Below are 23598 nucleotides of genomic sequence, written 5' to 3' on the forward strand. Positions count from 1 at the left end.
CCCGGACAAGCGGCTTACTCTCCTCCCAGCATCTTGTTGCCCCGCAACGCAAACGGAGCCAGAGCCTGACTCCATCCATCCCCGCAGGCAGGCGCCGCCAGCTTTCACAGGAGAATAACCATCCACGGGTAAGCAGAGGGGGCTTTCTTTTACACTAAACAGGAACTAGGGGTTGTGTAGCGAGGAACTGCAAATGCTGGTTTAAACCGAAGACAGACACAAAAAGCTGAAGTAACTCAGTGGGTCAGGCAGCATCTCTGAAGAGAAGGAATATGTGACGGTTCGGGTCAAGACCCTTATTCACACTTCCCCAGAGAGTCATGGGAAAAGGGAAAGAGAGATACAGACAGTACTTAGAACAAATGAGTTCAAGTTTAGTTTATTGTCACGTGTACCGAGGAACAGTGAAAAGCTTTACATGTGCGCTGACCAGTCAGCGGAAAAATACATGATTATAATCGAGCCATCCATTGTGTACAGATACAGAATTGACTGGAAGATACACATAAAGCAATGATAATCAAGGAAAGGTGGAGCCCACAATGCACAATTGTTGGCTGTAGGGTAGGTGATAATGAGTTATACAGACAGTGAAACTCAACAGGACAACAGTGAAACTAGTACAATAACTAGGGTGGGGGAGGGACGCAGAGAGAGGGGATGCAAGAGTTAGATAAATGTGAGGTTATCCACTTTGGTGGCAAGAACAAGGTAGATTACTATCTGGTGTCAGATTAGGGGAAGAGGAGGTGCAAGACGACCTGTGTGTGTGCTTGTACATCAGTCACTGAAAACAAGCGTGCAGGTACAGCAGGCAGTGAAGAAAGCTAATGGCATGTAGGCCTTCATTGCTGATAAATATTTTTATTAAACATAAATACATATTAATAAAATTTACTTATTACATACATTCGTGATATTATTAATATTAACAATTATGTCCTACATATTTCTATACTTTTTTTTTTAAGAGAGGAAAAGATAGAGAAAAATAAAATTAAAATAAGAGATCCAAATTGGAGAAATGAATGGAGTATTAAAAAAGTTATCTATCATTGGAGATATATCCATGATTTATTGTTCATAATTCTTCCTCCATTCCATTATTCAGGCCACGGTCATGTCCTCGAACCAAGCCATTTTGACCCTTTAAATATACAATAAATGGAGACCATATTCCTCTGAAAAGATTCAACCTGTCCACTAGTACAAGTCTCAATCTTTCCAGATGAAGTGTCTCCGACATTCCTGTAATCCACATTTTAATTGTGGGGGATGTAGGACCTTTCCAGAATTTCAGTATTAATTTTTTCCCAATTATTAAACTATAATCAATAAAAATTCTTTGATTCGTTGTTAATAATTGATCTGTTTCTAATATTCCCAGTATTATTAAGTTTGAGTCAGGGATCAGCTTCCTATTAACAACATTCGAAATTATTTTAAATATTTCTGTCCAGAATTTAGTGATTTTTTCACAGTTTGTGAATATGTGCGTTAAATTAGCTTCCAATTGCTGACATTTGTCACAAATGGCAGATATATTTGGAAAAATACTATGTAATTTAGCTTTTGAATAATGTAGTCTATGTAATATTTTAAATTGTATAAGAGAGTGTCTAGCATTTAGCGAACAGTGATGTATGTGTTGTAAACTTTCATCCCATATATCAGGTCTAATAATTTGACCTAATTCATTTTCCCATGATTGTCTATATATTTCTGTACTTGGAGCGTCGTTTTCCAGTAGAATATTATAAATATATGATATCAATTTTTCTGTATTTGGGTGTTTATTCAAACATTCATCTAAAATCTCTGTCTTTCTATTTCTAATTTCATGTGTATGTAGGCCTTCATTGCGAGAGGATTTGAGTTTAGGAGCAAGGAGGTCCTACTGCAGTTGTACAGGGCCCTGGTGAGACAGCACCTGGAGTATTGTGTGCTATTTTGGTCTCCTAATTTGAGAAACGTCATTATTACTATTGCTCTGTCTTCTGTAACCATGGATGGACACAACATTTTGGAGTAACTCAGCAGGACAGGCAGCATTTCCGGAGAGAAGGAATGGGTGACATTTCTGGTCCAGACCCTTCTTCAGATTGAGAGTCAGGGGAAAGAGAACCGAGAGATGTAGACGATGATGTCGAGATAAAGAACAATGAATGAAAGATATGTAAAAAAAAGTAACGATGGTACAGGCAACAGGCTATAACTGTGGCATGGTTCCTTATAATAGTAGACACAAAAAGTTGGAGTAACTCAGCGGGACAGACAGCATCTCTGGAGAGAATGGGTGACATTTTGGGTCCAGACCCTTCAACCTGAAGAAGGGTCCCGACCCGAAACGTCCCCCATTCCTTCTCTCCAGAGATGCTGCCTGTCCCGCTGAGTTACTCCAGCATTTTGTGTCTATCTTCGGTTTAAACCAGCATCTTCAGTTCCTTCTTACGCATGGGTTCCTTATCCATAGCTCGATCTCAATCGTCGAACGCGTTCTGGGAATGGATTTTGACCGGCGGCGGCTTCCGTCGGCTGGACCAGCGGCTTCTCTCCCTTCCTCCCGGCGTCTCGTTGCCCCGCAACCGGAGCCGTGGCCCAGCGCCGTCCGTCCGTCCATCCCTGCAGGCAGGCGCCGCCAGCTCTCACTCGACAACAACCATCCCGCGGGTAAGTAGAGGAGACTTATTTATTTAACATCAGTCTGAAGAAGGGTCTCGACCTAAGCGTCACCCATTCCTTCTCTCCAGAGTGATGCCATCTGTCCCGCTGAGTTACTCCATCATCTCGTGTCTATCTTAGACTTATTTAACGCTACTAGCCAGGGACCGGGAGGGGTAGGTGGGGGGGAAGAGAGAATCAGAAGCCTGAAACATCACCTATTCCTCGCCAGTGATGCTGTCAGTCCCGCTGAGTTGTTCCGGAATTTAGTGTGTGGAATCAGAGCGGTTGTTGGTTAGCGGGGATCCGACATGGCGACCGCGGTTGAACTGGGGAGGAGGGGGAAGAAGCGGAAGTCCCGCCCTTGGCAGGCGGCGATTGGTGCCCGCCTCGAGAGATTGGACGCTGTGCGGCCGGTCCCGCAGTCACTCAAGGGATTGGCGGAGGTCCCGCCTTCTCTCCGACCTAGCCGTCAATCAGCGGCGCCTGTTGTTGTTGTTGTGCCGGTGGCGGTTCGAGCGCGCGGCCCCGGCAACCGCGCGAGCGGGAGCCGTTCGTGCAGCAAGTGGGGACGTCGGGCAACGGCAGAGGCTGGCGGCAAAGCACAGCGCTGGGGGAAACCCAGTCAGTGTGGCGCTCAGGCAGCATCTGTGCAGGGAACGGACAGGCGAGAGGAGAGAGACCCCCATCTACAGACTGCAGTAGGTGATAAAGGCGGCTGGAGAGAGCCATTGACTGCATGAATGAATGAATGAACGTTTATTGGCCAAGTATGTACACATGCAAGCAATGTGCCTTTCTTGGTGCATGTAACAACGCGAACATACAGTAAACAATTAAGAATAAAGCATAAAACATTCAGAATACAACATTGCAATTTAAACATGTGAGTGAAATAAACCAAAGAAAGCAAAAAGAGACTACAGACTTTCGGTTATTGAGTAGAGCTACTACTCGCGGGGGAAAAAAAGCTGTTTTTATGTCTGGCTGTGGCTGCTTTGACAGTCCGGAGTCGCCTTCCAGAGGGAAGTGCTTCAAAGATTTTGTGCCCAGGGTGAGAGGGGTCAGAGATGATCTTGCCTGCTCGCTTCCTGGCCCTTACAGTGTACAGTTCGTCAATGGAGGGAAGGTTGCAGGCAACAACCTTCTCAGCTGATTGAATGATTTGTTGCAGCCTCTGGATGTCGTGCTTGGTGGCTGAGCCAAACCAGACCATGATGAAGGTGGTGAGGACGGACTCAATGATAACAGTATAGAATTGGACCCTCATTGCCTGTGGCAGATTGTGTTTCCTGAGCTGACGCATGAAGTACATCCTCTGTTGGGCCTTTTTGACTGTGGAGTCAATGGTGGCCCCCATTTAAGGTCCTTGGCGATGATGGTTCCAAGAAACTTAAATGACTCCACAGATGTGACTGTGGTGGTGTTGTTGATGATGAGTGGGGGGAGGGGAGGGGAGGGGGAGCTCTCCTGATGTCTACAATTAGTTCCACTGTCTTAAGAGCATTGATCTCCAGGTTGTTGCGATGGCACCAGGATGCCAGCTGTGTCACTTCCCGTCTGTAGGCAGATTCCTCCCCATCCTGGATCAGTCCAATCAGGGTTGTGTTGTCTGCAAACTTGAGAAGCTTGACAGAGGAGTCTGTGGTGGTGCAGTCGTTGGTGTAGAGAGAGTAAAGGAAAGGGGAGTGTACGCAGCCTTGCGGTGCTCCTCTGCTGAGGGTCTGCGGGTCCGAGATGTGCTTCCCCAGCCTCACAAGCTGCTTCCTGTCTGTCAGGCAGTTGATGATCCACTGACAGAGGGCTTCAGGCACAATTGACCTTTTGCAGGGAGGAGAAAGTACCACGGATGAAAGAGACATCCTTCAATTCTGCAGGGGCAAAAGCGGAGTGAGCCGGTGGTTAAGACGGGTGGAGAGAGCATGAGAGAGCCATTGAAAATTTGCAGAGAGGAGAAAATATGGATGAAATAAACTTCAAATTTTGCTGCAGAACAAGTGGAGTGAGTGAGCCCTTGATATCTGTGCAGAGCAGGGGAGACAATCCCTTGGAAATAAGGGGACATTGAAAAACTTTATTTTGCATGCATTTTCCAAACAGATCAGATATACTTCATAAGTACAATCAAGTCAAACTTAAATACAATAGATAGAACAAAGGAAAGGTACAGTATGCAGAATAGAGTTCTCCGCATTGTAGCTCATCAGTTCGACAGACAAAATCCAATGTCCTCAATGGGATAGAGGTGAATATAACAGCACCCGAGCTTTAGGGAGAACAATTCAGATGCCTGGTAATGGGGGAGGAGTTGTTCCTAAGTCTGGTGGTGCATGTTTTCAGTTTCGGGTGGGACAGTTCTTTGATTATGTTGGCAGCTTTTCAGCGGCAGCTTGGAATGTAGATGGTGGGAAGTCTGAACTATGCGATGGACTGGGCTACCTCTACAACACTCTGAATGTCCTTGAATTTTGAGGTGCAAGGGTGAGCGTCCTTGAATTCTGGGATTAACATGGAGCAAGTCCATGATTCCTGCAGAGTAGAGGTGTCTTAAATCAAGAGACATGTTGGAGCAATTAAATTCTTACTTGCCACAATTTTTACAGCCCATTAACGCAATAACACACACATAAATATACAATAATCTGTAATACAATAAATTAAGTATCAGTAAAACTTGGTAACCAAACTGTAATAGTGCAAAATTGAAAATAGTGTAACAGAAACAAAGTCTTTAGTAGGTCATATTTGATGATGTGGGGTTGCGGTTAATGTTATGCAGTGTTCAAGAGCTTGGTGTTTGGTGGTAAGAAGCTGTTCTTGAACCTGGAGATTTTTATTTCACAAACTGCCGGAGTAACTCAGCAGGTCAGGCAGCATCTCAGGAGAGAAAGAATGGGTGACGTTTCGTGTCGGAACCTGGGGATCACGATTCTCAGGAACCTGCACCTTTGTCCTGATGGTAGTGGCAAGATGAGAGAATGCGGCATTGGTGGTGTGGATCTTTGATGATATTAACTGTGTTTTTGAGGCAGTGCCTCTTGTGGATCTCTTTGATGGTGGGGGACTTGAGTACCTGTGATGGCCCAGGCAGTTCCATTAGTTTTTGTGATCCTGTGTATTCGAATTGTTGAACCAGCCCACGATGCAACCAGTCAATATGATCTCTTCCGTACACTTGGTGAAATTCAAGTGAGTGTTTGTGGATATACCCAATCTCCTCAATCTTCTAAGAAAGTGGAGGCATTGATGAGTTTTCTGAAGTGCTCCTGTGTTAATAGTCATTGAGGATGAAGTGTAGATAGACATAAAATGCTGGAGTAACTTAGCGGAACAGGCAGCATCCCTGGAGAGAAGGAATGGGTAATGTTTTGAGTCAAGACCCTTCTTCAGACTGAGAGTCAGGGGAGGGGAGATACAGAGATAAGGAAGTGTACGGTGTGAGAACGAGACATCAAAGGGGTTGTAGATCGGTGTTAGCTAGGAGAAGGTAACAACAAAGCAAACAGATCAAATGTAATCAGGGACAGTCAGACTGGTCGGAAAACTCTGAAAGCAGTCTGCAGATCATCGGATCGGCCGTCACTCGAAGAGGCCAAGCACGTGGATTAGACGCGCCTGCAGCAGCACGCAGCAGCAGTGGAAGATATTGACAATGTCACATGATCAGGCCGACCATTGCAACTCCGACCCAGTATCATCGCCAGGACAATGAGCCTTTCAGGCCAAGTAAAGACAGCATTTGTTAAGAGCTATGAAATTTGAAGGCTACAAGATGGTGATGGAGACATATCGAATCCTGTCTATTGCCTCAGTGCAACCTACTATGCTTGCATTCTTGTACTTCAGTTTGATTGTGCAAGTATATAGTAAGATTTTCACTGAAGTGCAGGCAAAAAAGGAATTTCATTGCACCTGAGTACATGTGATAATGGATGATAATTAATGATAATTGATACATTGAATCATTGAATCATTGGGCATGTTGGATGGGGTAAGCGTTATAGTTTAGGTTGTTTACTTTTTTAATGAATACACTAACTAAGATGTTGGTATAGCCAACTGATATTATTAAGTTAAAAATTAATATGCATATAAATCTCATCACATTGTAGTACATTTTACTTGCACTATGCAATACAATATCTATGAAGGTCAAAATGTTGTTGAAAATTTGGAACTTGCAGAGTAGAGTAGAAGCGCAGAGAATGTGACTTTTCATTTTGGGTCCTTGACATAGAAATGCTCAGAGAAATTGGATGTGCAATGGCATCCTTTGTGTATCTGTATTTGCTTTATTTTCATAAGTTCAAGGAGCCGTATTAGGCCCTTCGTCTATTCTGCTATTCCATCATGGCTGATTTATCTATCCCTCTCAAACCCATTCTCCTGCCTTCTCCCCATAACCCTTGACACCCGTACTAATCAAGAATTTGTCAATCTCTACCTTAAAAATATCCATTGACTTGGCCTCCACAGCCGCCTACAGCAATGAATTCCTCAGATTCGCCACCCTCTGACTAAACAAATCCCTCCTCATCTCCTTTCTAAAGGTACATCCTTTTATTCTGAGAATATAGCCTCTGGTCTTAAACTGTCCCACTCGTGGAAACATCCTCTCCACATCCACTCTGTCTAGGCCTTTCACTATTCAGTAAGTTTCAATGAGTTTCTCCCCTCCTCATCCTTCTAAAAGATTTTCTGTGGCATATTTGTCACCTTTACCACCCGTGGGCCCAACTTGTTAAACTGGATTTTCACACTGCCTGTGAGCTTTGGTGCTGTGTAAAGTGAATCCATCTAAACAGTTTCCACCATGGCATCATGCTGAATAGGTCTCCTTTAATAATTGCTCACTCTGTTTTATTTGGAGCCCCTCCACCCTCCAATTTGTGATCCTCGTCCTGTGGTTCTTTATCCACCTATCTAATCTGTTGATAATTCCCCAACATGCAGTATCCACCTCCCCATCCCTGCCAACTGATTTCATCTCTGATTATCCCACACTCCAATTAACCGCCTTACCAAAAGCCTCTGTTACCGGTTCATTCACAAAGCTTTCTTCAAATCGTTTGTACTCTCGTTGATTAAAATTCTGTGCTATGTAATTCTAGAGTACCAATCTGAAGAATCGGCTACTGTCACCCTGAAACCATGAATCATAAACTCACCAAGGAAGAAATAGAAGAACAGTTTGAACAATTCTTGAAAGAGGTACAATTATCTTCACTCTAGTTTATGTTGGAGATACTTATAAATTGAATGTTACTTGTCGGTAATTCTTTTATAGTTTGCTTTTGTAAGATGCATGATCTTCAAGATAACGGTAACCTGCAGCAGTACAAATGATTTGTGCTCAAGAGCTTTAATTTGGCATGTTGGGAATTTATCTTGTGTTGAGAATAGGTAACGTCATGATCGAGTTTGGTAGTACAGCATTCTGGCAGGCAGATTTGCCACTGCTGCACGGGCAGTTTAAAACTAAATAGTGGGGGGGGGGGGGGGGGTATTTCAAATGGGATAGACAAGGATGGAGTTAAAGAGAAAGAGAGTATAGGAATAATTAAGAAGCACCCCAGAATTAACAGGACAGAAAGCAATAGGAGAGAATGGCCAAGTGTAATTGGAATCAATGTGGAAGCTGAGATGAGCAGAGGATTAAAAGTACTATATATGAATGCGCAAAGTATAAGAAGTAAAGTGGATGAACTTGATGCTCAGTTAGGGATTGGTAGGTATGACATTGTGGGGATTACAGAGACATGGCTGCAGAAGGATCAGGACTGGGAACTGAATATTCAGGGTTATACGATCTATAGAAAGGACCGGCAGGTGGGCAGAGGAGGTGGGGTAGCTCTGTTGGTGAGGGATGGAATTCAGTCCCTTGCAAGGGGTGACATTGGGACTGTTGATATAGAGTTACTGGATAGAGTTGAGGAATTGTAACAGTAAGAAGACACTAATGGGAGTTATCTACAGACCCCCAACAGTAGCCTGGATATTGGGTGCAAGTTACAGCAGGAGTTAAAATTGGCATGTAACAAAGGTAATAATGCCACTGTAGTTATGGGGGATTTCAATATGCAGGTAGACTGGGAAAATCAGGTTGGTTCTGGACCCCAAAAAACGGAGTTTGTAGAGTGCCCCCGAGATGGATTCTTAGAGCAGCTTGTACTGGAGCCTACCAGAGAGAAGGCAATTCTGGATTTAGTGTTGTCCAATGAACCACATTTAATAAGGGAACTCAAGGTAAAGGAACCGCGTGGAGGTAGTGACCATAATATGATTAGTTTTAATCTGCAATTTGAGAGGGAGAAGGTTAAACCAGGAATGTCAGTGTTGCAGTTGAACAAAGGGCATGAGAATGAAGGCATGAGAGAGGAGCTGGCCTAGGTCGAATGGAAAGGGATCCTAGCAGGAATGACGGTGGAACAAGCAATGGCAGGAATTCCTGGGCATAATCCAGAAGATGCAGGATCATTTCATTCCAAAGAGGAAGAAAGATTCTAAGGGGAGTAAGAGGCAACTGTGCCTGACAAGGGAAGTTAGAGATGGATTAAAACTAAAAGAAAAGATGTATAAGATAGCAAAGAGTAGCGGGAAGCCAGAGGAGTGGCCAACTTTCAAAGAACAGAAGATACCAAAAAGGGCAATATGGGCTGAAAAGATGAGGTACGAAGCGAAGCTGGCCAAGAATATAAAGAAGGATAGTAAAAGCATCTTTAGGCATCTGAGGTCAGACTACTGCTGAAAGCACGTGACACCGCTTTCAGGTCAGGTGAGGCTCGGGCCTACAGTTCTTCCAGAGCTAACCTGAAGAGGGGCATCAAGAAGGCCAAGCACAGCTACAAGCTAAAGATCGAGGAGCACTTCAAGAACAACTCCGACTCCCGACGCGTGTGGCAAGGCATCCAGGCCATCACGGATTACAAACCCACCAACTCGATCCCCACATCCAGCGACGCCTCCTTCGTTGAGGAGCATAATCACTTTTATGGCCACTTTGACAGGGACAATCAAGAGGTGGCCATCAAGGCTGTGCTCCCTGCTGATCATCAGCACCTCACACTCGCCCCCACCGACGTGTGTACGGCATTGAGCAGGATTAATGCACGGAAGGTTGCTGGCCCTGATGGTATCCCCGGGCGCGTCCTCAGGGTCTGTGCTGCGCAGCTGACAGATGTTTGGACTGACATCTTCAACTTGTCATTTGCCCAAGCAGCTGTCCCTACGAATCTTAAAACCACCTCCATCGTGCCGGTGCCAAAACACTCCACTGCAGCGAGCCTCAACGACTTCCGCCCAGTTGCACTTACTCCCATCATCACTAAGTGCTTCGAGAGGCTGGTCTTGGCACACCTCAAAGGCTGCCTACCTCCCACACTGGAACCCTATCAGTTCGCCTACCGCCAGAACAGGAGTACGGAGGATATCATCTCCACGGCACTTCACTCCGCCCTCTCCCACCTTGACAACAGAGACACCTACGTGAGAATGCTGTTTATCGATTTCAGCTCAGCATTCAACACCATCAACCCTTCCAAACTGATTGCCAAACTCAACGACCTGAGCATCAACCCCTCCCTCTGCAATTGGATATTGGACTTTCTAACCAACAGACCCCAGTCTGTTAGATTAGACAACGACACCTCCTCAACCATCACCCTGAACACCGGCGTTCCACAGGGCTGTGTGCTGAGCCCTCTCCTCTACTCCCTTTTCACCTACAACTGCACACCTGTACATGGTTCTAACACCATTATTAAGTTTGCAGATGATACAACGGTGATTGGCCTCATCAGCGACAACGATGAGTCGGCCTATAGGGAGAAGGTCCAGCTACTTGCAACGTGGTGCGCTGACAACAACCTGGTCCTTAACACCAAGAAGACCAAGGAGCTCATTGTGGACTACAAAAGGACTAGGGGTGGTACGCACACCCCCATCCATATTAACGGGACGGAGGTGGAGCGTGTTTCCAGTTTCAGGTTCTTGGGTGTCAACATTTCTGATGGCCTCTCTTGGACCCACAACACCTCAACACTGATCAAGAAGGCTCACCAGCGTCTCTTCCTGAGGAGACTAAAGAAGGTCCATCTGTCTCCTCAGATTCTGGTGAACTTCTACCGCTGCACTATCGAGAGCATCCTTACTAACTGTATCACAGTATGGTATGGCAACTGCTCTGTCTCCGACCGGAAAGCACTGCAGAGGGTGGTGAAAACTGCCCAAAGCATCACCGGTTCCTCACTCCCCTCCATTGAGTCTATCCAGAGTAGGCGATGTCTGCGAAGGGCGCGCTGCATCGTCAAGGACAGCTCTCACCCCAACCACAGATTGTTTACCCTCCTCCCATCTGGGAGGCGCTACAGGTCTCTCCGTTCCCGGACCTGCAGGTTCAGGAACAGCTTCTTTCCTGCGGTCGTTACCTTACTTAACTCTGCGCTTCGGTGATTGCTGCCACCCCCCCCCCCCCACCCACCCCCCCTCGGGCACTCCTCCTATCAGTGACTGATCTCGCTCACCGGAATTTCCACTACCGCTACTGTGCATATATGTATATATTATATGTTTTACTATTCCATCACATGCACTCTGGTTAAGATGCTAACTGCATTTCGTTGTCTCTGTACTTGTACACTGCACAATGACAATAAAGTTTGTATTGTATTGTAGGTATGTTAAGAGAAAAAGATTAGTAAAGACAAAGGCTGATAAATCCCCAGTGCCTGATGGTCTGCATCACAGGGTACTCAAGGAGGTGGCTCAAGAAATTGTGAACGCATTGGTGATCATTTTCCAATGTTCAATAGATTCTGGATCAGTTCCTGTGGATTGGAGGGTAGCTAATGTTATCCCACTTTTCAAGAAAGGAGCGAGAGAGAAAATGGGGAATTATAGACCCCTGTTAGCCTGACATCGGTGGTGGGGAAGATGCTGGAGTCAATTATTAAAGAGGTAATAACGGCGCATTTGGAGAGCGGTAAAAGGATTGGTCCAAGTCAGCATGGATTTATGAAGGGGAAATCCTGCTTGACTAATCTTCTGGAATTTTATGAGGATGTGACCAGTAAAATGGATGATGGAGAGCCAGTGGATGCAGTGATCTAGACTTTCAGAAAGCCTTTGATAAGGTACCACATGGGAGGTTGGTGAGCAAAATTAGAGCACATGGTATTGGGGGTAGTGTATTGACATGGATAGAGAATTGGTTTGCAGACAGGAAGCAAAGAGTAGGAATAAGCGGGTCCTTTTCAGAATGGCAGGCAGTGGAGAATGGAGTGCTGCAAGGCTCAGTGCTGGGGCCGCAACTATTCACAATATATATTAATGATTTGGATGAAGGAATTAGAAGTAACACTAGCAAGTTTGTGGATGACACAAAGCTGGGTGGCAGTGTGAACTGCAAAGAGGATGTTAGGAGATTGCAGGGTGACTTGGACAGGTTGAGTGAGTGGGCAGATGCAGTATAATGTAGATAAATGTGAGGTTATCCACTTTGGCGGCAAAAATAAGGAGGCAGATTATGATCTCAATGGTGTCAGATTAGGTAAAGGGGCAGTGCAAAGAGACCTTTGTGTCCTTGTACACCAGTCACTGAAAGTAAGCGTGCAGGTACAGCAGGCAGTGAAGAAAGCTAATGGCATGTTGGCCTTCATAACAGGATTTGAGTACAGGTGCAAAGAAGTCCTTCTGTAGTTGTATAGGGCCCTGGTGAGACCACATGTGGAGTATTGTGTGCAGTTTTGAGGCAGTGCAGCGTAGGTTCACAAAGTTAATCCCTGGGATGGAGGGACTGTCATATGAGGAAAGATTAGAAAGACTAGGCTTGTATTCACTGGAGTTTAGAAGGATGAGAGGGGATCTTATAGAGACGTATAAAATTATGAAAGGACTAGACAAGCTAGATGCAGTAAAAATGACAAGCTAGATGCAGTAAAAATGTTCCCAATGTTGGGGGAGGACAGAACCAGGGGACACAGAATAAAGGGGAGGCCATTTAAAACTGAGGTGAGAAGAATTTTTTTCACCCAGAGAGTTGTGAATTTGTAGAATTTTCTGCCACAGAAGGCAGTGGAGGCCAATTCACTGGATGAATTTAAAAGAGAGTTAGATAGAGCTCTAGGGGCTAGTGGAATCAAGGGATATGGGGGGAAGGCAAGCACAGGTTACTGATTGTAGATGATCAGCCATGAGCACAATGAATGGCGGTGCTGGCTCGAAGGGCCAAATGGCATCCTCCAGCACCTATTTAAATAAATAAAAATAATAAAAAAATAATAGTACAGTGAACCCTTATTTTAACGGACTCCTTTATAATGGATTTTGGTTATAGTGGACGGACCCTCGACTCGCACTGTCTCCCCAGCCGTTTAGAGAGCAGGCTTCCGAGGGCCTCCACCCGACTCGCAAGGTGCCTGAATGAGCCCTTTTTCATTCACCGCACGGTCTAGTTGAAGCGACCATTGGTGCGGCTCAGATTGTATCCCCTGGAACTGCGCTTTCTTCAGTTCACAGTCACCTGCGATTACTAAGAGAAGGTACTAGGAAAACGTAAAGGTCTGAGGGTGGATAAGTCACTTGGACTGGATGGACTGCACCCCAGAGTTCTGAAGGAGGTAGCCTCAGAGATTGTTGAGGCATTGGTTGCAATATTCAAGAATCATTAGAGTTAGGAGTGGTTCCTGAAGATTGGATCATTGTGAATATCATCCCGCTATACAAGAAGGGAGCAAAGCAGAAGAGTGGAAACTATAGGCTGGTTAGCCTGACTTCGGTGGTTGGTAAGATATTAGAGTCAATTACAAAGGATGAGGTTATGCAGCACTTGGAAGTTTTCGATAAAATAGGCTGAAGTCAGCATGGTTTTGTGAAGGGAACATCTTGCCTGATGAATCTGCTGGAGTTCTTTGAGGAAGTTAATAGCAGGACAGAGGGGAGGCTGTAAATGTTGTTTACTTAGATTTTTAGAAGACCTTCGATAAGGTGCCGCATGCCAGGCTGCCAGCGAAGATGAGAGCCCATGGAATTAAAGGGAAGATACCAGCATGGATAGCAGGTTTGCTGGATGGCAGAAGGCAGAGTTACAATAAAAGGTGCTTTTTCAGGTTGGCTGCCAGTGACTATTGGAGTTCCGTAAGGGTCGGTGATGGGGCCGCTTCTCTTCACGTTGTATATTAATGATTTGGATAAGGGGATTGAAGGCTTTGGGGGCCAAGTTTGCAGATGATGCTAAGATATGTGGAGGGGCAGGCAGTGTAGAGGAAGCAAGGACTCTGCAGAAGGACTTTGACAGGTTTGGAGAGTGGTCAGAAAAGTGGCAGATGAAATTCAGTATAGCAATGTGCAGAGTCATGTATTTTGGTATTAAGAATAAAGGTGTCAATTATTTTCTAAATTGAGAGAGAATCCAGAAATCGAAAGTGCAAAGAGACTTGGGAGTGCTGGGGCAGGACTCCCAAAAATTTCATTTGCAAGTTAAATCAGTAGTAATTCAATGTAAGGAAGGCAAATTCATAAGTAGTAAGGAAGGCAAATTCATTTATATCAAGAGGACTGGAATACAAAAACAGAGATGTAATGCTGAGCCTCTATAAGGTGCTAGTCAGGCCGCATTTGGAGAACTGTGAGCAAATTTGGGCCCCATATCTGAGAAAGGATATGCTGTTCCTGGAGAGGGACCATAGGAGATTTACAAGAATGATTCCAGGAATGAGTGGGTTAGCATATAATTACCGTTTGACAGCACTGGGCCTGTACTCGCTGGAGTTTAGAAGGTTGAGGGGGGGAACCTCATTGAAACTTACAGAATAATAAAAGGCATAGATAGAGTGGATGTGGAAAGGATGTTTCCACTGGTGGGAGAATCTAGGACCAGAGATCATAGCCTCAGAATTAAAGGGTGCACTTTTAGAATGAAGGTAAAGAGGAACTTCTTTAGACAGGGTAGTTAATCTGTGGAACTCATTGCCACAGGAGGCAGTGGAGGCCAAGTCAGTGGATATTTTTAAGACAGAGATAGATAAATTCTTGATTCTTGATTAGAATGAGTATCAAGGGTAATGGGGAAAAGGTAGGAAAATGGGATTAGGAGGCAGAGATCAGCCATGATTGAATGTCGGAGTAGACTCGCTGGGCCAAATGGCCTAATTCTACTCCTATAACTTGTGAACTTGTGACCCACTGTGAGGCTCTCTTCCATCTCACTAGCTGCCGCTTGTTCCTTCACGTTATGTGCTCGACCGTTGCCGCCTCTTCCTTCTCCCGTCACTCTGTCCACTCAGCCTCTCTCCCTCCCACCCTACCTTCCTCCATCGGATCCTCCTCCATCTCCCCTGGAGTCGCCGACATATTCGACCAGCAGGTGAGAGGGAAAGGAGGCCACGGTGATCAGTCTTGTCTTATCATTGGCAGCGGCCTGAAGAGAGCGCTGTCGACAGGTGTTACAACAAGAGGCACAACAACAGCCACATGAACCGGTGAAGAAGGGCTCTCTGGTGCAGACCAACAGCATTAGTGCCTAGTTTTTAAATGGAAGGCCACAAAGTGCTGGAGTAACTCGGCAGACTGAATCAGTCTGAAGCAGGGTCGTAACGTCACCTATCCATGTTATCTGGAGATGCTGCCTGACCCACTGAGTTACTCCAGCACTTTGTGTCTCTTTTGTCTATTAATCACCATCTGCAGTTCTTTCTTTCAACTAAATACACTGCTAATACCGTACTTGGTTATAAAGGACAATTGGCAATAATAGACAATAGGGGGGGGGTGCAGGAGGAGGCCATTCGGCCCTTCGATTCAGCACCACCATTCAATGTGATCATGGCTGAACATCATTCCCCCCCCCCCTGGTATAGTCTGTTATAACGAGTGCTGTATACAGAACCACTCTAATTTACCTGTGGGACATATTTTAAACCTGGGGATGACTAGTTGAGATGTTAATCTAACACAGAAGAGTCTTGACAACAACTAGGCCATTTAGCTCCTTGGTCGTTTCTATTATATAATGAGATTATAGTTGATAGTTAACGTCTAAAAAAAATCGCTTTCAAAATGAAATTGAACAGTTGTGTAGTTTCAATTGTCCTAAAGCCCGTGAGCTCTAGTTCCACTTGGGAGCTTGCTCAAGGTTTCACAGAAGTCCATCAACTGCTATCTCTTGGAGGGAAAAATAAATCAATCAAATTAGTCAGACAAGCATCTACCCCCAACAAGATGATGCAGGCTATTTTTTGATTAATCCATGCAAGTTTAGATTAAGTCCGTCCCTCAGAAATTTCCAGTAATTTCCTTCTCACTGAAAGACATGTTAGACAAACAGGCCTGTAATTACACACCATATCCGTTCAGACCTTGTTGAAAAAGGGTACAACATTTTCTGTACTCCACTTATTGACTGCTTGTGGTGGCTCGTAACGATTTCAGAACCATGGCAATTTCATCCCTTTGCCTGCCTTAGCAACCTGGGATCAGTATAAGGCCGCTGGGTATTTATCAATGTTGAATCCACTAAGACATCTAAAACTTCCTTTTTAGTTATAAATTGTGCCTATATTTCTCTGAATTCTCCAACTACAATGAACTCCAATGTTTTAACATAAAACCATAAATGGATTTTTACCAAACTTTGAACAATCTTATAAAGTAGGTGCCCACTTGATAACCCCAATGACGTGTCTGCCTAGCCCTTCTCAACATCGGAGGAACATAAGTGAGTGCATAAGCTTCCCATCACCACCGGGAGCAAGTTGACATTTGGCACTTTGGATTTCTAACATCTTGTCCTGTGTATTTGGAAATACATGGATAAAGGATATTGCAAAAGTGCTTGTAACAAAAAAACTTAAATTGAAATTTTTTAATTTCATTAAACGGAAAAAAATGTTTGTTTAATGCATGTTATTATTTTACCTTTGCTATGTTTAAAAAAACAATTATTAATTGAGCAGTCCAACTCTCCTCCTTGTACTGATCACTGTGTACACATTTTCCAGTCTGTTTCAGATGAATCTGTTGATTTAGGAAATTCACCAAAATCCGGTGTTCTGAGTTCACTGGGGAAGCGTAATAGAAAGGAAACCGAAAAGGGGGCAAAACAGTGGTGGATTAATGAAGACGATTCTGATGAAGGGCGTAAGTAGCTCTTTTCCTTTTGCAGAGACATTATGATTGCAGTTCTTTGAAGTTTGACCACAGGAGGGAAGCACAGCATCAATACTTGGAAACCTTGATGTAGTTTTACTCCAATTTGTGTGTTCTTCAATTTTTTTTAAACTTCTATTTTGTATTATTTGAATTGAAGTTTTCAAATTGTTGTCTTTCTATTTTCCTGTTGCTTACCATTTAAATTGCTTTATTTTCTATTCTTTATCTGCTTGAACTTCTTGGCACGTTTCTAATCTTCTCTATCCAAGAACCCCCTCTGAGAAGGTTTACCAAACTGAAAAGACAACCAGCTGTCATTGATGCTGGCACTGAAACACTGAAGAAAGAAATCGGTGACGAACACAATGGAAACCCACAATCACAAAGCCCAGGTTCACATGAGGGTATTTGGTTTTTTTTAATATTTAATCTCCTGCTTGTATTGTGGAGCAAGTAATAAGTTCTCATAGTGGGTGAATTTTGCTTGCCTGGAAATGCATAAGCTTCCAACAACATTTAACCATAAAGAGTTGCTTAGAAAGCAGGATAGATCTTGGACTTGAATAGCATTTTCCACACTGCTAGGATGTAAAATGCATTTAGAGCTCATAAATTATTAAGGGATAGAATAGTGTATTTAAATTGTTTCATTCAATGACAATTGAAAAGACAAGCAACCAGCTCTCAGACACAAAGTACTGAAGTAACTCAGTGGGTCAAGTAGCATCTCTGGAGACCATCTGTAGGAAGGAACTGCAGATGCTGGTTTATACCAAAGGTAGAAGCAAAGTACTGGAGTAACTCAGCGGGTCAGGCAGCATTTCTAGAGGAAAACGATGGGTGACTTTTGGAACCATTCTTGAGTCTGAAAATAAATCCCTGGAGCCTGACCAGGTCTATCCTAGGAGATTGTGAGATGTGAGGGAAGAAATTGCTTAGGCCCTAGCAGAGGTATTTGTATTATTGTTAGCCACGTATGAGGTACATGAAGACAAGAGGATGTCTAACTTGTGCCTTTAATCAAGAAGGGATGCAGGAACAAGCCAGGGAAATACAGACTGGTGAATATCAGTGGTGGGAAAGTTACTGGAGGTGATTCTTAGAGACAGGATCACCCTTCACTTGGAAAGGCAAGGACTGATTAGGGATCGTCTGCATGGCTTTGTACATGGCATTAATTTAGATTTTTTTGAAGAAGAGACCAAGAGGATTGATGAAGGCAGGGTGGTATACGTTGTCCCATGGACACATGGTCCGCAAAGCCTTTGGCAAGTTTGTACGTGGTACACTGCTATGGAAGGTTGGATCTCATGGAATCCAGGGTGAGCTGCCCAATTGGATATAAAATTGGCTTGGTGGAAGAAGTCAAAAGGTGATGATCGATGGGTGTTTTTCAGATCTGTGACAGTGCTGCGGGGATCAATGCTGTGTTCACTGTGGTTTGTCATCTGTATTATCGATTTGGATAAGAGTGATATTGGTCTGGTTAGTAAGTTTACGAATGACACAAAATTGGTGGTATAGTGGGCAATGAAGAAGATTATTTGAGATTACAACAAGATCTAGAACAAATAGTAAAGTGATCAAAGGAATGGCAGATGGAATTTAACTTGGACAAATGCAAATTTGGTGAGTTAAACCAGGGCAATACTTCCACAGTTCCATGGTAGGACCCTAGTGAATGTCGTGGAGCAGAGAAGCCTAAGGGTGCAGCTACATAGTTCCCACAATGTCATATTACAACTGTGCAAGACTTTGGTGAGACCACGCTTGGGGTATTCTGCACAGTCCAGATCGCCGAGCTACGGAAAGAATGTCATTAAGCTGGAAAGGGTGAAGAAAAGATTCACAAGTACTTTCCTGATACTGGACGTCTTGAGTTCTAAGAAACTGGGTAGGCCGTGACTTTTATCTCTGAAGTGTAGGAAGCTGGGAGGTGACCACGTGGAGGTATATACACCGATCAGCCAAAACATTATGACCATCTGCCTAATATGCTGTTGGTCCTCCGTGTGCCGCCAAAACAGCGCCGACCTGCTGAGGCATGGACTCTACAAGACCCCTGAAGGTGTCCTGTAGTATCTGGCACCAAAACATTAGCAGCAGATCCTTCAAGTCCTGTAAGTTGCGAGGTGGAGCCCCGTGGATCGGACTTGTCGATCCAACACATCCCACAGATGCTCAATCGGAATGAGATCTGGAGAATTTGGAGGCCAGGGCAACACCGTGAACACTTCATCATGTTCCTCAAACCATTCCCGAACAATGTTTGCAGTGTGGCAGGGCGTATTATCCTGCTGAAAGAGGCCACTGCCATCAGGGAATACCATTGCCATGGAGGGGTGTATCTGGTCTGCAACGATATTTAGGTAGGTGACACGTGTCAAATTGACGTCCACATGAATGGCCGGACCCAGGGTTTCCCAGCAGAACATTGCCCAGAGCATCACACCGGCTTGTCGTCTTCCCACAGTCGGTTCGGACCAGACGGGATAGCCTTCTTTGCCCTCGCGCATCAATGAGCCTTGGGCCCCCAACACCCTGTCGCCGGTTTGTGGTTTGTCCCTCCTCAGACCACTGTCGGTAGGTACTCAACACCGCTGACCGGGAGCACCCCACAAGCCTTGCTGTTTCAGAGATGCTCTGACTCAGTCGTCTGGCCATAACAATTTGGCCCTTGTCAAAGTCGCTCAGGTCTTTACTCCTGCCCATTTCTCCTGCATCCAACACATCAATTTCAAGAACTGACTGTTCACTTGCTGCCTAACATATCCCACCCCTTGACAGGTGCCATTGTAACAAGATAACCAATGTTGTTCACTTCACCTGTCAGTGGTCATAATGTTTTGGCTGATCGGTGTAAAATCACAAGGGGCACAGATAAGGTGAATAATCACAGTCTTTTCCCAGGGTAATGGAGTCAAAAACTAGAGGGCATAGATTTAATGGGGGGGGGAAGGGGAGATTGAGAGGGAATCAGGGAGACTACTTTATCTCACAGAGGGTAGTCATTATGTGGAACGAGCTGCCAGAGGAAGTGGTAGAGGTGGGTACAGTTACAACATTTAAAAGACATTTAGACATGTACATGGAAAGGCAGGGTTTAGAGGCATATGGGCCATCCACAGGCAAATGTGATTACTTCAGGTAGGCATTTCGATCAGCATGCACAAGTTAGACTGAAGGACCTCTTTCCATGCTGGGTAACTCCATGACTCAAGGTTTCTTTGATCATCAGAGGAATTTGGCAGCAGTTGAGGTTTTTTTTGTTAACACTTAAAAATACTTTAAAATTGACATTTATTTAAAATACATTAATCATTTGACAATTAATTAAAAGATAAATTGAAATTTAAAAACCCGTATGTAAACATCTTTAAAAGTGAAGATCGGCAACTCCATTCAAATTAATGGGCTGAGCTGGATGTGTTTGGGATGTTATTAAGGGGACAAATATGAAGTGTATATTGGCCTTAGACTGAGAAACTTGGGGACAGAGCTGACATCAATAGATTTTGGTTGTGTGTCAAGAGGTCCTTATGGAGGAAAGGATAAAGACACCTAAATTAGATCATCACTCAATTTTTCAGTTCAAGAAAACAGACCAGGCTTATGTTTGCAACCTTCCTTTATAATTAACCCTATATGTCCCAGTACCATTGTGGCAAAACTCCTCCAACCACATAAAGGTTGATATACTTTAGTTCCTGAGATACTTAAAATGAATACAGTACTGCAGAATGGAAGACGTAGACACTGGAGACTGCAAATGCCGGTTTACAAAACAAAGAAAAAGTGTTGGAGTGGAATTCTCTGCCACAGAAGGTAGTTGAGGCCAGTTCATTGGCTATATTTAAGAGTGAGTTAGATGTGGCCCTTGTGGCTAAAGGGATCAGGGGGTATGGAGAGAAGGCAGGTACAGGATACTGAGTTGGATGATCAGCCATGATCATATTGAATGGTGGTGCAGGCTCGAAGGGCTGAATGGCCTACTCCTGCACCTATTTTCTATGTTTCTATGACTCAGCAGGTCAGGCAGCATCTGTGGAGAAAATGGATAGAATGACATTTTGGGTCAGGTTCCTTCTTCAGACTAATTGTGTGATGGGTGGGGAGATAGTTGGAAGAGAGCTGGGGCACGACAAAGCCTGGTGAATGATAGGTGGATAAAGGTGAGGGGAGGATGTGGGTTTGAAAGGGAGGTGGTTGGACAAAGGCCAGCCATGAAAAGACAAAAAGTGTGAGTTAAGGATAGAAGAGATCTTAGTTGTGAAGTCAGTGGAAGAAATATAGGTGTAAGGGGAGAAATGGGTGCATGCCCAGGCGTGCACTGGGAAGAGAGGAGGGGGCTATGTTTCTAGGTTAGTTACCGACCTCAAATTGGAGGATTCAATTGATGGAAGATTTTGTTTACAACTGAAGAATCACTTCACTTTTATATTTCAACCCCCATGTGGTAAAGGCTAAAATTCAGTTAGTCTTGATTACTTTTTTTTAATCTGTTTTAACCTTTCAATACTTCTGTACAAAGGGCACCAAATTCCTTTTGGTTTTCCACTGTATGTAGTCTCTCCAGAAGATTTATTAGATCTGGTACTGGCTGTCATGTTAATTCACCACAGAAATATGGCTTTTTCAAACTAATTGTGATGCTTTTTCACTTTTTTACAAAATGACAGATATGCTGCCAACCAATCAGAGCTATCTCAAATCTCAGAGATTCCCACAATCCATTGCAGAGACTGAAGAAGAGCAACAAGCGGAGAAGATTTTGCTCCAAGGTGATGAGCGGTCTTCAGTGTCCATCAGCAGAGACAGTTTGGAACCAAATGGTACGAAATATTTTCTGAATGGAATTGGAAGTGTAAAACAGTGAATAACTGCCAGAGGCAGTGGTGGTGGCAAGAGTCAAGAGTCTATCTGTCATATGTCCCAGATAGAACAATGAAATTCTTACTTGCTGCAGCACAACATAATATGTACACATAGTGCACTGTAAACAATATGAAGGATTGCATCCTTGTAATTGAGGCAGTGCAGCGTAGGTTCACGGGATTGATCCCTGGGATGGCGGGACTGTCATGAGGAAAGATTGAAAAGACTAGGCTTGTATTCACTGGAGTTTAGAAGGATGAGAGAGGATCTTATAGACACATATAAAATTATAAAAGGACTGGACAAGCTAGATGCAGGAAAAATTTTCCCAATGTTGGGCGAGTCCAGAACCAGGGGCCACAGAATAAAGGGGAGGCCATTTAAAACTGTGAGAAGAAACTTTTCCACCCAGAGAGTTGTGAATTTGTGGAATTCTCTGCCACAGAGAGGGTGGTGGAGGCCAAATCACTGGATGGATTTAAGAGAGAGTTAGATAGAGCTCTAGGGGCTAGTGGAATCAAGGGATATGGGGAGAAGGCAGGCACGGGTTATTGATTGTGGATGATCAGCCATGATCACAATGAATGGCGGTGCTGGCTCGAAGGGCCGAATGGCGGCCTCCTGCACCTATTTTCTATGTTTCTAAATGATAAACGAGAGAAAAAAAGTTCAGTGTGTGTATATGTACACATACTCACAAGTACACACACACATCACATACTCACAAGTACACACACACACACACACACACACACACACACACACACACACACACACACACACACACACACTCCTACCTCACTACCTCAAACCGTCAGAGACTCCTCCACACTCACCACATTCAAAACATCACTGAAGTCTCACCTATTCAGTACTGCCTTCAACCACTGAAGGTCACCCGACCTTCTGTCTCCTTTCTCTGTTCGTTTACTTATTTATCTATTTATTCACTTCCCTATGTTCTCTAAATCCCTGTAAAGCGTCTTTGAGTATATGAAAAGCGCTATATAAATGTAATGTATTATTATTATTATTATATATATAAAACATACACATACATATTAGTGAAATAATAATAGTCTATTGTAGTTCAGAGTCTATTTGAGATTGTAGTGTTTAATAGCCTGATAGCTGTAGGGAAGAAGTTGTTCCTGAACCTGGACATTACAGTTTTCAGGCTCCTGTACCTTCTTCCCGATGGCAGTGGTGAAATGAGTGTGTGGCCAGGATGATATGGGTCTCTTGATGATGCTGGCTGCCTTTTTGAGGCAGCAACTCTGATAAATCCTTTTGATGGTGGGGAGGTCAGAACCGGTGATGGACTGGGCAGTGTTCACAACGTTTTGCAGTCTTTTCTGCTCCTGGGCGTTCAAGTTGCCGAACCAGACCAAGATGCAACCAGTTAATATGCTCTCTACTCTACATCTGTAGAAGTTCAAGAGAATCCTCTTTGACATACTGAATCTCCGTAATCTTCTCAGGAAGTAGAGGTGTTGATATGCTTTATTTATAATTGAATCAGTGTGCTGGGTCCAGGAAAGATTTTTGGAAATATGCACACCCAGGAATTTGAAATTTTTGACTCTCTCCGCCATCGTCTAGTTGATATAAACAGGATTGTGGGTCCTCGTCCTTCCCTTTCCAAAGTCCACAATCAGTTCATTGATTTTACTGATATTGAGAGCCAGGTTGTTGTGCTGGCACCATTTGATCAATCGGTCGATCTCACTTCTATACTCTGACTCAGCATCATTTGGAATTCGTCCAACAACAGTGGTGTCATCGGCGAACTTGAAGATGGAGTTCGCACTTTGTCTGGCTACACAGTCATAAGTATTGATTGAATAGAGCAGGGGGCTGAGCACACAGCCTTGAGGTGCTCCCGTACTGATTGTTAATGAGGAAGAGGTATTTCTG

General features: G+C 44.2%; 1 protein-coding gene across 8 annotated transcripts in view; it reads left to right on the forward strand.

The window, feature by feature from the left end:
- The first annotated feature begins 2604 nt into the window (after positions 1 to 2604).
- The window catches only part of cep162 (centrosomal protein 162), a 115358-nt gene continuing 94364 nt past the window's right edge, over positions 2605 to 23598 (forward strand). For 4 of the 8 annotated variants that reach the window (XM_078399843.1, XM_078399837.1, XM_078399844.1 and 1 more), the window contains exons 1-5: positions 3180 to 3362; positions 7773 to 7872; positions 16656 to 16794; positions 17076 to 17210; positions 21486 to 21638. In XM_078399843.1, the coding sequence (XP_078255969.1) occupies positions 7813 to 7872; positions 16656 to 16794; positions 17076 to 17210; positions 21486 to 21638 (487 nt within the window). In that variant the 5' untranslated portion in view covers positions 3180 to 3362; positions 7773 to 7812. Of the gene's footprint in view, positions 2671 to 3179; positions 3367 to 7772; positions 7873 to 16655; positions 16795 to 17075; positions 17211 to 21485; positions 21639 to 23598 lie in introns of those variants that run through there. The other 4 variants (XM_078399838.1, XM_078399839.1, XM_078399840.1 and 1 more) reach the window with 4 other exon arrangements.

This window comes from Rhinoraja longicauda, chromosome 5 (genome assembly GCF_053455715.1).
Source record: "Rhinoraja longicauda isolate Sanriku21f chromosome 5, sRhiLon1.1, whole genome shotgun sequence".
Taxonomy (NCBI): domain Eukaryota; kingdom Metazoa; phylum Chordata; class Chondrichthyes; order Rajiformes; family Arhynchobatidae; genus Rhinoraja; species Rhinoraja longicauda.